Source organism: Conger conger, chromosome 18 (assembly GCF_963514075.1).
Source record: "Conger conger chromosome 18, fConCon1.1, whole genome shotgun sequence".
NCBI lineage: Eukaryota > Metazoa > Chordata > Actinopteri > Anguilliformes > Congridae > Conger > Conger conger.
The window spans coordinates 8,804,046-8,821,076 of NC_083777.1; the positions used below are offsets into that span (position 1 = coordinate 8,804,046).

At 45.5% G+C, this 17,031-nt stretch overlaps 1 protein-coding gene across 1 annotated transcript in view; it reads right to left on the reverse strand.

Annotated features, from left to right (window-relative positions):
• The window catches only part of LOC133118328 (sodium/potassium/calcium exchanger 3-like), a 79,156-nt gene that overhangs the window by 11,000 nt on the left and 51,125 nt on the right, over positions 1 to 17,031 (reverse strand). Inside the window, exons 3-7 of the mRNA XM_061228222.1 lie at positions 12,871 to 12,947; positions 8,843 to 8,917; positions 7,867 to 7,951; positions 7,422 to 7,525; positions 1,158 to 1,232 (exon numbers count right to left, since the gene is read on the reverse strand). Of these exons, the coding sequence (XP_061084206.1) occupies positions 1,158 to 1,232; positions 7,422 to 7,525; positions 7,867 to 7,951; positions 8,843 to 8,917; positions 12,871 to 12,947 (416 nt within the window). The remainder of the gene's footprint in view (positions 1 to 1,157; positions 1,233 to 7,421; positions 7,526 to 7,866; positions 7,952 to 8,842; positions 8,918 to 12,870; positions 12,948 to 17,031) is intronic.

Consider the following 17,031-nt stretch of genomic DNA (forward strand, 5'->3'; position numbering starts at 1 on the left):
AATGCCCAGCTATATTCTGACACAGAAACAGGTTTACAGACTACAGGACCGCCCACTCTGAACAGAACTGTCTGAGGAGCACTGTGTGCCTACAGCCAGCTGCTCTCTAATATTTAACTCATTCCTGTGTAACTAATACAGTGGCAGTTTAAAATGAAATGCCAGCCAGAGCTGGTCTTGCCTAATGAACCTTGGCTATTTGCTGGCTGGAAATGGTTGACCGCAAGTAACTTCACAGCAGTGATAACACCACTGTGGAACCTACAGAGACTTTAGGTGTCGGTTCCAGAAACAGGCCTTGCCATTACATTCGGATTCCATCTCTGAATCTGAGTCTCTTTTATTTGTGCAAATGTACGGCTTTCAACTGTTTCCTGCATTCCTTTCTCACCACCTGTTGTGATTTTTTGGAACTGAGACCTTTTTACTTCCTTAATTAAGAAACACACTGGAAACTGAACAGGATTAAATGCGGGGGAAAATTTATTAAAATGCAGGGATGAAAAATCTGCCTGCTTCTACTGTGACCCTTGTGACTGAAGCAAGCCTCTAATTTCTGGTTATGGGCCCATGCTAATGCATCTGATCAAAAAGTACTGATCTGGGATCAGGTGTTCCCTGACTGCAGTCTAACCACAGCCTTTCTGAGCTGCAGGCAAAGCTGCTCCCAGATCAGGCGTTCCCTGACTGCAGTCTAACCACAGCCTTTCTGAGCTGCGGGCAAAGCTGATCCCACATCATCAGCCCTGAGCCCCATATGCCGTCTGGTGCAAGAGACACACTGGGGCCTCAGTGAACAGTGAGGAGGATGGGGGGAGAGGAGAGAGGAGCAGAAGAGGATGGAGGAGCAGAGGAAGAGAGGGGGAGAGGAGAGTTAGAGAATTAGAGGGGGAGCGGGAGTTGGAGAGGCGGAGAGGAGAGTTAGAGGGATAGAAGAGGAGAGGAGGGCTAGAGGGTTAGAGGGGGAGAGGGAGAAAGAGAGGGGGAGAGAAGAGGAGGGTTAGAGGGTTAGGGGGGAGAGGGAGAAAGAGAGGGGAAGAGAAGAGGAGGGTTAGAGGGTTAGGGAGGAGAGGGAGAAAGAGAGGGGGAGAGAAGAGGAGGGTTAGGGGGGAGATGGAGGTCAGAGGTCACAGCCTCTGTAGGGAGGTCGCGCTCACCGTGATGAGTGCAGCCACGGAGAGGATGTAGAACGTGGAGTCTCTGAGGAGGGCCCAGTAGGAGAGCCGCACCGCCTGCAGGGGGAGAGAGGAGGCGCAGGAGACGCTGAGAGGAGGCGCACCATTCATGCGCTGTCACTCACACACTCCTCAGCAACGTGTCCACCACACCGTCTCACATAGTGGAGAACAGGGCCGACTCTTACAACGGCATTTCAGCATTTAGACTGTCCCCAGCCATGCCACATTCCTTCACGTGAGCCCTGTATCCAGCTGCAGACTCACTGAAGATATTCAGAGTACGATAGCAGGGCCAGCTGCCAGTCAAACCCGCATCCTCCAAGCTACAAGCTCATTTCCCAAGCCACCGTGCTACGCTGCCACAGCTAATGAAAAATGTTGAGCAATGAAACATAACTAATTATTTAAATCCAACTTTGAAAAGACAAATGTGGAGTCTTGTTTACTGTTATACTACACAGCTATGCTACAGATAGTATTCACCAAAGATTTACAGACAATGGAGAATAAAACAAGCTGATAATCACTCAGCCTAGCCTGGCAATATGAAGTCTCACTTACAATTTATAGTACATTTAATTATTAGTCTATCACCTAAGTGGTGATTTACCCAAGGTGCTACACTAGAAATAAATCAATAAATGTTCTGACTGACTGCCTGGATCCATGTTTAGATCGGGCTTGGGTACGATAACGTAATTCGTTATTAGAAAGTTGTAATTGTTCTCACAGAGGTGCTGTTCTCCGGACACACTGGCTGCAGGACTAACACTGAACTCTTCTGCACACACACACACACACACACACACACACACATACACAGATGGCTGTCTGCCATTGACGTTTAATGAAGCAGGGCAGTTCTGCTCTCTCTCCAGGCTGTACTGGGCCTGTGTGTTCTTGTAAACCTCACGCACACGCAGTTGTCCATCGAGTGGATCCGAGGGTTCGGTTGGTGGGGAGGGAGGGGGGCACTCTCTTCATAGAAAATCGATACTGCTGGTCGATACTAAATGATTAATTAATTATTTTTTTAAATATTTTTGTTCAATGGTAATGGTTCCTGGGGGCCAACTGAGAGGGAGAATGGGTTCTTTCCTTATTGCTGAAACAAATGTAGTTCACCCAAAAAAATGTCCAGAGGGACCTGAAGTTTCCTCAAGCGTCCATTTTGAGTTCCCGGTGGCGTCCGCACGCTCAGCTCAGAGCAGGTGCCGGCCTCCTGCATTAGTAATGAGCCGATGAGACCCGCCCCCTTCTCACACTGCTGCGCCGCGCACCGTGAGAGAACCAGCCCGCGGGGAAAGCCCGATTGCATTACCGGGTTCGAACGCGCTGAAGGCCAGCCTCTGTTCCTTACATAACGCGTAATCTGTATTCGACCACTGTTTCCAATCCCTTTCTTTTTCCGTCGAGATTATCCGTCTCTTCGCATGCAAACTCTGATTTGACAGATTTGGCTGCCAGCGAGTTTTGGGTTCCTCTGTCTATGGGACAGACGGACTCGCCCCGTCCCGGGGCAGTTGGGCGGATAAGTAGCTGCTGTGGTCACATGACGGACCCGGCACCGGTTTGAGAGCGAGACGATGCGTCTGCACGTGCCCGGCGCGGTTTACTCAGTTCGGCCAATCACACGCTCCCTGCAGAAATCCAGAGATTCCCCCGGTAATCCTGTATCCACCACGGCCAGTCCCCGTTAATCCCACAATCCTCCAGGAATCGCTATTGATGTTTTTTTCCCGTTTGGCCGAGATTCCCACACCACCCTCGCCGGGCGTGTGTCTGCCGTGCGTGCATCTTACGGTCCACGTCTCCAGATCTTCAATCACGCCATCGCCCAGCGTGGGCGTCTTCTGACCCTGCTCACTGGCTTAGGTCACGCTAGCAGCTATTCTCCACGCACAGGTCTATGGGTCTGTGTGCTCTTCTGCTAAAACGACAGCCCCCCATCCTCACAATGAAGAAGTACACGTTCTGTCCCCCGCTTATTAAAATGCTGCCTTAAACCATTAGGGACTAAGGCACCAGATAGGTGTAGGAATCACAATGCATTTCAACGGTCATCTGTCATTAGAAATGGTCATATGATCAAATACAACGCTGGCGTCACATCCGTGTGTTCAGGGAGATGTAACGCGCAGGTCACATCTGTCTGTTAAGGGAGATGTAACGTGCAGGTCACATCTGTCTGTTAAGGGAGATGTAACGTGCAGGGAGATGTAACGCGCAGGTCACATCCGTCTGTTAAGGGAGATGTAACGTGCAGGTCACATCTGTCTGTTAAGGGAGATGTAACGTGCTGGTCGCATCTGTCTGTTAAGGGAGATGTAACGTGCAGGGAGATGTAACGCGCAGGTCACATCTGTCTGTTAAGGGAGATGTAACGTGCTGGTCGCATCTGCCAATAAGGGGTTAACAATCAATTAAAATGTGTTTATCAAAGATCAGAATGAATGTATGTGCAGCACTGTACTCCTGCAGTGTTTAATTTGCCCACTGTAAATACCCACTCAGTGTATAATGCAGTAGGACTGTAAATACCCACTCAGTGTATAATGCATGCAGTAGGACTGTAAATACCCACTCAGTGTATAATGCAGTAGGACTGTAAATACCCACTCAGTGTATAATGCATGCAGTAGGACTGTAAATACCCACTCAGTGTATAATGCAGTAGGACTGTAAATACCCACTCAGTGTATAATGCCTGCAGTAGGACTGTAAATACCCACTCAGTGTATAATGCCTGCAGTAGGACTGTAAATACCCACTCAGTGTATAATGCCTGCAGTAGGACTGTAAATACCCACTCAGTGTATAATGCATGCAGTAGGACTGTAAATACCCACTCAGTGTATAATGCAGTAGGACTGTAAATACCCACTCAGTGTATAATGCATGCAGTAGGACTGTAAATACCCACTCAGTGTATAATGCATGCAGTAGGACTGTAAATACCCACTCAGTGTATAATGCATGCAGTAGGACTGTAAATACCCACTCAGTGTATAATGCATGCAGTAGGACTGTAAATACCCACTCAGTGTATAATGCATGCAGTAGGACTGTAAATACCCACTCAGTGTATAATGCCTGCAGTAGGACTGTAAATACCCACTCAGTGTATAATGCCTGCAGTAGGACTGTAAATACCCACTCAGTGTATAATGCCTGCAGTAGGACTGTAAATACCCACTCAGTGTATAATGCATGCAGTAGGACTGTAAATACCCACTCAGTGTATAATGCCTGCAGTAGGACTGTAAATACCCACTCAGTGTATAATGCATGCAGTAGGACTGTAAATACCCACTCAGTGTATAATGCATGCAGTAGGACTGTAAATACCCACTCAGTGTATAATGCAGTAGGACTGTAAATACCCACTCAGTGTATAATGCATGCAGTAGGACTGTAAATACCCACTCAGTGTATAATGCCTGCAGTAGGACTGTAAATACCCACTCAGTGTATAATGCCTGCAGTAGGACTGTAAATACCCACTCAGTGTATAATGCATGCAGTAGGACTGTAAATACCCACTCAGTGTATAATGCAGTAGGACTGTAAATACCCACTCAGTGTATAATGCATGCAGTAGGACTGTAAATACCCACTCAGTGTATAATGCATGCAGTAGGACTGTAAATACCCACTCAGTGTATAATGCATGCAGTAGGACTGTAAATACCCACTCAGTGTATAATGCAGTAGGACTGTAAATACCCACTCAGTGTATAATGCATGCAGTAGGACTGTAAATACCCACTCAGTGTATAATGCAGTAGGACTGTAAATACCCACTCAGTGTATAATGCCTGCAGTAGGACTGTAAATACCCACTCAGTGTATAATGCATGCACTAGGACTGTAAATACCCACTCAGTGTGTAATGCATGCAGTAGGACTGCAAATACCCACTCAGTGTATAATGCAGTAGGACTGTAAATACCCACTCAGTGTATAATGCATGCAGTAGGACTGCAAATACCCACTCAGTGTATAATGCATGCAGTAGGACTGCAAATACCCACTCAGTGTATAATGCAGTAGGACTGTAAATACCCACTCAGTGTATAATGCATGCAGTAGGACTGCAAATACCCACTCAGTGTATAATGCATGCAGTAGGACTGTAAATACCCACTCAGTGTATAATGCAGTAGGACTGTAAATACCCACTCAGTGTATAATGCCTGCAGTAGGACTGTAAATACCCACTCAGTGTATAATGCATGCAGTAGGACTGTAAATACCCACTCAGTGTATAATGCAGTAGGACTGTAAATACCCACTCTGTGTATAATGCCTGCAGTAAAGTTACTTGCTTTGTTCTGTGTTTGAGATCCAGCTCAGCCACCCACGCCACCCACAGGAGGGTCCCGGACCACACTTTGCGAAGCTCTGCACCAGGAGGCCTCTTAAGAGCACTACAAGAGCCAGTGTCCTGCTGTCCACCCTGCCTGCTGATCCATGTCCTCTCCTGCCTGCCTGTCCCTGTTTCACACCAAACCAGCACTACTGGTGTGAATCAGCACTACCGATTCTACCCTGAACACAAGAGCACTGACTCCGTCAGCTGAGCAGCATCACAGCGCGACTGAACTATTTTTATGTGGTTGTTTTGTCTGTAAGCGCCTCATATATAGTGATATATATAGATATCATCTCCTGTCATGTTATTATGTTTTGTGTGGATCCCAGGAAGTGTAGCTGACGTTGATGATCAGCTAAGGGGGATCCTAATAAATCTTGAATCTTAAACTATTCCGCAAAACCGCGTTTTCTGGACCATCCTGGAATAGGAATACTGGCATCCCAGGATTAATTTTCTGAGGTCAAACACTCAGAAGATGAGAGAGGCACATTGTACAGTACTGTGCAAAAGTCTTAGGCACCTGTATAACATTCTGTACAGATAAGATCCTTTCAAAAAGAATTCAATGAGGTCCTAAATAAACATACTATACATTTTACACTACATTTGAGTAATTTGGCAGAATAGCTAAACTGAATCAAATCGATATTTTTTGTGACCAGCCTTCGGTGTTAAAACTGCATCACTTCTCTGAGATAGCCAACACTGTCCTGCAGTTATTTAAGGCAATCAGCAGGGAGGTTGTTCCAAGCATGTTGGAGAACTTGCCACAGTTCTTGGTTGGCTCCTTGCTTCTGGTCTCAGACAACCTTGATCAAGTTTTTATGTAAAAAGTAGTCAATTGCTAAAAGTAATGTTACTTTTTAAAATTAAATACAAAAATGTCTCTGTAAAAATAAAATCGTTAGAAAAATGAACTTCTGCACAGTACTGTATGTGCATTGTATAGTGTTGTCTCATCTCGGTTTCAAATTACTGCTTTTGTTCGATACAGATTGTATGTCCCTGTGTGTTGTGTAATGTTGTCTTGGACTCCAGGAAGACTAGCTGCTCGTCAAGGCATCAAAGCTAATGGGGATCCTCATAATAAACAAATAAACATCGGCTACCTATGAAACAATACACCAGGAGATTAATCCAAAGGTACCACAGGAAATAAACAAACGCCAATAATCAAATGTTATGAAGTGAATGAGCTCTGCCTCCCGCTAGCGACAGTCTTACAGTAAGACTCACGCCGGCCCGTTTATTAAGTAACATTAGGAGAGCGGGGCCGAGAATTTGTCTGCATGATTGAGAGGTTCCTGGAAGAGGTCCACTGCTGAATGATGTGTGCGATGCCAGGATCTCACGGCTTCACAGAACCAGAACAGCCCTTCTGGGTCCTCACTGGACCTCGGCACTAAGTGGGAAAAGGCACTTCACAAGAGAAATGCATGAGCAAAATCAGCCGGTTCCAGGGACAAGGTTGTGTCCATTTCGGTTTTACCATTCTGGGTTCATTCCATGTCCCCCCCCCCCCCCCCTTTCCTTTTTGTTTCCGGGGTAACCATGGTACCCTCCTGGCGTGTACACGTGCAGCAGTGAGAGGGGCTGGTTAGATGGTTAGATGATGGAGCAATCGCTGTGTCGCTAACAGATGGCTAACAGAGAATAAGTGCACTGAAATCTCAGAGAATAATGAGAATCATCTCTCATCTGGCTTTAGGAAGAGTGCGGAGTGTCCGCAATGTGCCAGGCTGAATGGAACGGATTAGAGTGCCCTCTTTATCCCAGGATAACCCTCACGGGGGCGGAGGTGGAGCGGAAGCCGGTTCACCCACGCCCCCGCGCCCTTCTCCCACGCTCCTGCAGAGAGGCGTTACCTGTCCGGCAAAGATCCCGCAGACGCCGATGATGCAGAGGATGTTGAAGACGGCCGAGCCCACGATAGTGCCCACCCCCACGTCGCCCTTGGTAACGAACACTCCTGCGGGGAGAGAGCGGCGTGATTCATTCACTTACACGGCTCGGGCCCCGTCGTCACGGTTACCGTTAGCAGCTAAGTGCCGTGTCGTCAAAATGGCGGAGGCAGAGGTCGCTGCCCAAACGGTGAGGTCAGAAACTTGCTGCCATTCCTACATTCCACAATAGAAGTGCTACAATATTTTAACCATATATGTATTTTTAAATATATTCCATTTCCATAAAGGTTATTAGATTAAAGAAACAACACTTTGTTAACCTAGTGAGCTCTGCTGACAGTTCACATTTGTGAATGATTAACTGCGCTCGTTCCCTTGGCGGTAAAGCAGAAAGGAGGTACGTCACCGATGACAGAGGTGAAGAGCTCGGGGGCAGAACTGCCCGCCGCCATGAAGGTCGCCCCGGCGACGTCCTCGCTGAGGTCCAGACGCTGGAGGTGACAAACACACACACGCGCGCACACGCACATGCACGCACACACACACACACGCACACGCACGCGCACGCACGCACACGCACACGCACACACACATTACATTACATTACATTACAGTGGCCATTTGGCAGATGCTCTTATCCAGAGCGACGTACAACACAGTGCATACCCATAACCAGGGAAACACACACAGAAAAAAAGTGTCTTTACATCCCACTATTTTCCAAACATTTTATGTGACCAATACCTGTAGTACAGCATAGAATGTGATAACGGGGTATGGGATAATTGTGCTGAACATGAATACATGAACCGGTGGGGGGGGGGGGGGGCGTAAAGTTTTCAATATTCCACTATTCCAATGTTCTCCAGCACAACGAATCGTCTTCGAAACTGCACAATTGGCCGTGACTTTTCCATTACTGGAAAACTGCATGTTTGTCAGTAAATGTGGGAATCCTGAGAGAGACATTCATTAGGGCCGCACAGCTTGTTTACATGCGTATCACCATGGCGACTCCCAATCTGTTGGCAGGGAGGATTGGGTTAAGTAGGGCGACAGGGCGATGATTTGTGCAAACTGATTACAGTGGAGCGAGTGGCCAGCATATCCGTCCCCCTGAACTGTCTGCTACTGACTGAGTTACCTGATTATTCAGCTGACGGGCCCCACGCTGTTGTTACTCAGTGGGGGAGGTCACACAGTGGTGTGAGTGTTTGTGTGTATATGTATGTACTGTATATATGTACAGTATGCTATAAACTCAGTGCAGCCCACTGAAAGCAGCATAGTGCAGAGCAGGGATAATATGAATGGAAAATCTTACAAATCTCTGATGAGTATATTTGATAAATATTTGACATTTCTCTGTGTTGAAGACTAACCTCACAGATCTTTTCCAGAGAGGGAACAAAGTAGTCATCACAGACCAGAGCCAGAGCGTAGAACATGTATACTGTCTGCAGGAGAGAGAGAATACAAGAGTCACTAACTGTGTGAAACACTTACACGCACACACACACACACACACACACACACACGCACGCATACACACACACATACACACACTCACACACACACGTGCCCACACACACACATACTCACACACATACACACACACCCCCACACACACATGCACACACACATACACACACACACACACACACATACACGCACACACACACACACACACACACACACACGCACGCATACACACACACATACACACACTCACACACACACGTGCCCACACACACACATACTCACACACATACACACACACCCCCACACACACATGCACACACACATACACACACACACGCACACACACACACACACACACACACACACGCACGCATACACACACACATACACACACTCACACACACACGTGCCCACACACACACATACTCACACACATACACACACACCCCCACACACACATGCACACACACACACACACACACACACATACACACACACACACACGCACACCCACACATTGACCGACTGCATTGATGAGGTAACATACAAATTAATTTTGGATGCAACAAGATGAACAAGCAAATGAATACACACTGGTAACTGGTCTTCATCTGGTAACGGAAACATAAACCAAACAAGCAGCAGGGTTGTCATTTGCGACAGGTCAAAGTTCTTACTTAATCCCACACGCCTCGCTTGAAAAAGGGCTTTTAATCTCAGAGTGGCTTTGAGGTCAGGTTGAGAAATGTTAGCTGAAGAATCCCTTTGCTCTCACCCTTTTGGTTTCTCATTTCCTCAATCCCACTTCCTTTCGAAGAGGCTGTCCCACACAGTATACACAGTGGGCAGCCAAACATTAGCATCTCAGGGTCTGGAACATGCCCATAAAACATTTTTTAACATAACGGAATTTCAAGCAAGCAAGCAAACAAGCAAGCAAATCCCTTTTTCTTAAATAATGGGATGTTCCAGAATTATCATAGGCTATGATATGTGATGAAGCGATTGCAGTATGTTTCGGTACTTTTTAAAGCATATTTCAACTATACCCGGAGATAATACCCAAAATCGAGATAATTTTGGCCAGGATAATTGTGGCGTGAAATATTCACACCGTCCCACACCCACACTCAGTACTAGCGCAGTTCTGAGCGTACGCCCGTACAAAATTCAACTCACACAGCTATTCTGGGATAAGCTGATGTGGGGCTAAAGTCAGCAGCTCTGAACCCTCCCCATGGGAGCTCACAAACAACCGTTTCCTGAGAGACGTTTGCCAATCAGTGCGTCTAATTCAGCTAAAGCACGGTGCGAAAAAGCCACCATTATGCAAGAGAGTCCAATGCCCCCCTGAGCCTCATCACGGTGAACAGAGGAAGCCCCAAAAGATCACAAAATCTAAATAAACTGCTGAACAGCCATGCGGCAAAAATAACCAACTCCTAATAACCTCTGTCAGCAACTGGGACACAATCATACATCATGCTATATAAATGCAACTGTAAGGCTAACAATGGCATTTCAAAAATAGTCACCCTTGAGATGCACTGTTTCACACGGACTAACGTATACAAAACATCTCTGAGCACAAAGAAAACCCTTTCTATTATATTCTTGGCGAAGAGGGACACTATATAGTTCCTTTTTTAAACGCATGAATTTGGCTTATGTGTTAATTTAATGCTCTTTTCAATGCAATGCAATGGGGGAAGGTTAAGGAAAGGTAGAATGGATGCTTGTATATATTTATGATCGAAAATGCTTTGGCATTAATGAAAAGCAGCTTTAGTGCTAATTAGTCCTTTTTGAAACCTTGAATTCTTGACTCCTGTAAACCAATTTTACAGCACTGCAGGGCGAAGCTTCTTTAGAATGTTGGGTCCACTCAGAAAGTCAGCACAAATGAATTCACCTTTATTACATTACATTAATGGCTTTTGGCAGATGCTCTTATCCAGAGCGACATACAGTTGATTAGACTAAGCAGGAGACAATCCTCCCTTGGAGCAATGCAGGGTTAAGAGCCTTGCTCAAGGGCCCAACGGCTGTGCGGATCTTATCGACTACACCGGGGATCGAACCACCGACCTTGCGGGCCCCACTACGCTAGAGGCCACACCTTTATGAGTGAAGGCTTAATTTCGTAGCTGGACAAGTTAGTCATGGGTTTGCAGCAGTAGGGACCTGAGGTGGTGCTCTAAACTAAATGTCTAAACACGAGGATTCAGCTGCACCCCGGCCCGGGTGCGATTCTTTTGCCGTCTCTAACGTCCCGGTAACGTGACCAGTGGAGGCAGAGAGGAGCCAACGCTGGCCACAGCTGCACATGCACACTCATCCATTTCCACACATCAGAAAACAAACAAAAACGGGTCAAAACACAGAGAAATATCAGCATGCAGATGGTGCCAGTGAATCATCACTGCTTTATGCCTGAACACCCACCGAGCCAAGCGCTCGACCTGGCACAGCTGATCTCTGCTATGTCCCTCCATCATCATCATCATCATCACCATCATCATCACAATGATTATCATTTGTAGTAATGTATCATCGACACTGACTTTGCCATCCTCATCATCATTATCATCATGATTCCAATTAGCATTATCATCACCATCATCATCATCATCACCATCATCACCATCATCATCATCACAATGATTATCATTTGTAGTAATGTATCATCGACACTGTCTTTGCCATCCTCATCATCATTATCATCATGATTCCAATTAGTATTATCATCACCATCATCATCATCATCATCACTATTATCATTACATTACATTACACTACAATCACGGAGCAGACACTCTTATCCACAGTCAGTTTCTGATGTGGAGAATGTCAGTGATCGTCTCAGGAATACAAAAATGCTAAATCGTCCTAAGAACTGCTCATTCATTTTTGCTGTAGAGGACGCAAGTATTTGGTCTTAATCCCAGAACCAAACCAAATACTTTGCTAAAACCTACATGACAAGGGACATAAAAAAACAAAACTATAGTATTGTTAATTAATTTGTTTCACTGCAACATGGTTTATCATCCTAGAGACCTAGACACTTGTATTATGCAAAAAAACAAAAAAAAAAAGTACAACTTTTATAATCACAAACACTACAAAACAAGAACTGTGAAAGCATTCAGGGAATTAAAAAAGCACACGAATCCCAGTTAGGTGTCAGGCCCTGTGTTATGGCCTGCAGGGACAGATTGTTGTACTTTAATTTAATCTTTTACACTCTCTGATATTGCTGTTAGTCCGCCAATAGCATCAATCAGAACAGGGGACCTGGTACAAGTGACGGGACTTTGACTTTCACATTAGCTCTGTGGCATGTGGACAACCATAATAATCACCTTCTTTGGTCTTTGACAATTGTTTTCGCGACATTAAATTAAATTAAATTAAATTAAATATGACTGACTGAGTGACAGAGGTGCTGTCAGAGAGGGGTATATTACTTTCCCCGCCTCACGGAACAGGCTGGGAGGCAACGTCTAACTCGCACCATGTCCGAAAAATTCCGAAATAACACACTGATATAACAACTAATTGGAAAGGTGAGATTTCCTTCTCAAATTTAGCTTTCCCTGCCCATGCTATATTTTCCAGATAAAATAATAAACTTCAGAGTTTTTGGACACAGCTGAGCTCTGTATCGCCCCTCTTCCAGCTTAATAACCCCCTCTCCCTTAATACCATGCCCAGTTGCCTTCTCGCCGACTTGTTCAAGGAAAACTGAACGCGCCCTTCTTCACCCACATCGTAGCAGAAGCGTTGGTGGAACAGGCCCTCTCAGTCCGTGTGCACAGATGTATTATTAACGAAACCGAGAGCCGGTCTAAAGGAGCAAACGCGACAGAGATGGTGAGATGACTCACGCGGAAAGGAAAGAGAGAGAGACGGTGAGATGACTCACACACAGAACATGCAAGGCCACCGCTCCTTCTGCCCGCTCCTCGTGAGTGAAGATGTCCGTCGGGAACTCGTGCAGGGCTGTGGGAGACAGGGGGACATGGGTCACAAGTTTGTCTCCACACACCAACATATGTAGGTCTTGAACAAACAAAAACAAACAAACAAAAAACAACCCAAACCCGCATTGCCCCATATAGTCTGAATGATGAAATGAACAGCAATATTTTCTGGCGAGATATTGTGAGGTTAGCATCCAATGCATCATTGCACTATTCTTCTATTTCAGCCATTCATATGGTAATGTCACTTCACATTGAAAAATCAAGTTTCTAGTTAAAGGGGCAAAGTGTTCATGTCTTCTTTGTATTCCGACATTGCAGGCTGAAGGATTTCCTATATCATCTCGGCACAATTTCACTAGCTAATGGAGATTGACCTAGAATACTGACGTGCTTCCGTGGAAACGTCTGCCTGTGTGGACACAGTTGGTGAGTTCCGGCAATAGAAGAGATAGCTCTGGAATAAAATGTGCACTTCTGAGCTCTGTTGATGTTCATGAGCACCTGGGGCATTATATTAGGAAAGAGATCATAGAGATCAGTTCATAGAAATCACGGTGAACTGCACCTAAAAAAACTTGTGAAATCTAGAAGATTCTTCACAGTTTAGCTAAACTATCCATATGGAAGAGGATACATACTTTCATTAAACTTTTGAGTGACCTGCCCCTTTAAAGTGGGTGTTCGGGCCCTTGCGACCTTACGGGTGATATTACTGAGGGAAGGCAGAGTTAAGCGAGCGATAATTGCTGGTGAAATTCACACTGAGGCGTGCGTAGTGACTCTGACACCAGAAGTGTGACTTTCCCTGCCGTGGAGTGACCGGTTTCATCATCGCTTGTGTTGAACAGGGACAGATACACCGCTGAGGATGAGAAAGCAAGAGCCATTTATAAAATTCAGCATCCACCTGCTCACCCACACTCCAACCAGATGGGGACACATCAAAACAAGCAGCTAACGTATGCTCCAACAAAGACATCCTGGCATCCCGTGCTCCCAAACACAATCCTGGCATTCATTTTACAACTACAAAGTCAAAAAGTCCACAAGTCCACAAAAAACAACAAGACTGTATCATTTATTGCCGCGATGGGATAGATTAAACAAAGCAAGAATTGTAGAATGCAAGCAAACAGATTAAAAACTTATCAGGGATTCTAAACTGGCATAATATTTTGTCAGAGTCAAATATCCCAGAAAAAGACAGACCATAACAAAGAACAGACTCAGTGACAACAAATCTTTACTTCACACTTAAACAGGTCAAACAGGTCACTGTGAAAGAGCTTGAGGTCCAGCATGAACAAGTTGTGCGGTAAATGTCAGCCAAAAGAGATCCTACAAGTCGCTGAGTCACAATACATCACAGGAGTCAGAAAAGAGTCACAAAATGGGGTACAGTCTGTAACCCTCTCAAGTATCATATAATATGTTTTGTATTTGGTAGGGACAAGTACTGTTAATTTTGCATCTTTGTTTTAGGGAGGGGTATGATTAAACATACTTTGGCAACACTAGATAACTCCGGTCATGCTAATGAAGCATGTCTTGGATCCGATGAGTCCTCTGAGACAGAGATTTGGATTCAGAAAGGCCCAAAGGTTCTGTCTCCTCTTTCCCATTTGTATTTCCCATGTTCTCTATCTCTGTCATCTCCCTCCCTCAGCTCGACCTAGCAAAATACTCCAATGTGAAGTATGAGTCTGTTCAGTCTTCTCGACTGAGATTGCTAAAGAAAACAGCAAATTCAACGACAATATTACATTACATTACATTACATTACATGGCATTTAGCAGACGCTCTTACCTAGAGAGACGTACAACGAAGTGCAAATCAAACACAAGTATATGTGCGAAGAGGACCTGAGAGGACAGTACAGTTCCGAGTCCTAGTGTAAACATACAGATAATCAGAACCCTTGAAGAGTACAATCAACTTCCAAACTAGCATACCACAGTTGGCAGCTAGAATACCCTGAGTACAACAATACAACAGGCAATAAAAAAACAACAATATCTATACAAGTAACAATATCTATACAATATATACATAAGTGCCATTACAGTCTAAGGCTAATCATGGTGGTGAGTTAGGGAGGGAAAGATGTAGCCTGAAGAGATGAGTCTTCAGTCTGCGCTTGAAGGAGGTCAGAGACTCTGCTGTTCTGACATCAATGTGGGACCAGGACAGACAGCAGTCGTGAGCGTGAAGTGCAGGTGTGGCGAGGGGGAGGCACCAGACGGCACGAAGTGGCAGAACGGAGGGGTCTTGTTGGTGTATAGGTCTTGATAAGGGATTGAATATGCTGTTCATTACCAGCGACTTCTGGGTTTTGTTCATGTGTGGATGTCACTGTTAATTTGCATCGCCTTTGAACTGTATAACAAAGACATATAGACAATTGAATCAAGGGAAAATCTAACTGGAGAAGCACTAGCCACTGAACCTTTGGCTGGTACTCTTTCATTCTTCACAGAGGGAAGTTCATTAAAATGGCTCAAGTGCCACCCAAAGCAATTCATCACAACCAGCGCACATTAATGCATGAGGTTTACCAGTTTATTCACAAGAGGTGCTGATTAACCTCATTTCAATTACAGCGCCGCGAAACAACAGCCCTAAACAAACTTTCATCACGGCAACTGGACCAATTAAAGTTTCCAAGTTCGCAACAATAGCAGCAAACCAGTTGTTTGAGGTTGGCAGGATTCTTAAACAAACAACCGGGCTTCTCCTCACACCAATTACAGAGGAGTCCAGAAAACACACACACACTATATACATATATATATATATATATATATATATATATATATATACATTATGCTGTATGTATACACACAATCCATACGGGTCACTGAGGGCCCTATTAATTCTATTGATCCTGCTGAATTCTCAGGCCTAATTACACAGAATACTCTTGGAGGAATGGGACAATGGGGCCAGCCGGTCTCCAAGGCATGCCAGATCCCCGCACACATCCCATCTACCACAATATCAAAGGCCACTGATTGGCTCAGGGATTTGACGGGTGAGACGGGTGCAGTGTGCAGGCTGAAGGGAAAAACGGCGTATCCACGGTGATGCAGTTACGCTGATGCAGCTTTGAACGAGGCAACTGCAGTGTCCGGACGCATTAGCTGCTGCTAGCCGAGCCGCGTTAGCGCTATGTTGTTTGTGCATTGGGACTGGCGGGACGTCCATGCGGGGACACGTCGCTGGCAGGGCCTCCGAACAGGAGCCCACCGAGACGCATCCAAAGCACGACTTATGCGCCAGCCTTCGGCTCTGGAATCAAAAGGCATCCCAAATACCCATTCCATTATTTAGGCTATGCGCGGGATCAGCTCAGAGACCTGCACTGAGACCAGAAAGAAGTATAAAACTTCTTGCATGAGCTCGCAATGGTATCCAGAACTTTAAACAGAGCCAGTGCGATATGTTTAAAGAGTATAAACTTAACGTGAAACGTGAACAGTGGAGCGAGTTTAACCCGTCCTGCTGCAGGTGAATCTCTCAGGTCGCCTGGGTCACCTGTAAGCCCCTGGCAACAAGGCCCAAACCCTCAACTGAAGCTTAAGAAAATCCTTGCCACCTGATACAACACGAGTAACATCGACTCCAACAATCAACCCCAGATGCGCAAGTTTCCACACACAACTGTTTCAGATTTTCTGAAGTCCAAAATTGCAGCCAGACCAGGCAACTGGAACAGCAAGGTACAGCGAATGTGTACAGAGACAGCTCTTGGGAAACAGTGCCTTGGTTGGGGGGGGTGGGGTGGGGGCAGGTTTTCTAAATGAACATTAAAGGCTCACTTTGTTTTTTCTCTAACCGGTGTTCACAAAAAAACACATTGCATTCATATTTCCTAGCTGAGGAATGCTTATTTTCAACTTCTGTGTGAGGTCACGTTGTGTTACTGATCCGTAATTGGCTTTGAAGCCTGACAGCATCACTGAATGCCCGTCAGAGAGGAATTATCCTGCTGAAATGTGCAGTCTATTTTTCTCAGCTCATTATCAAATGCCTAATTCAACCTTTTGCTATTTCAGAGAGCGTCCTTTTCTCCTTCCCATTACTGAGTGGTGAATGCTTG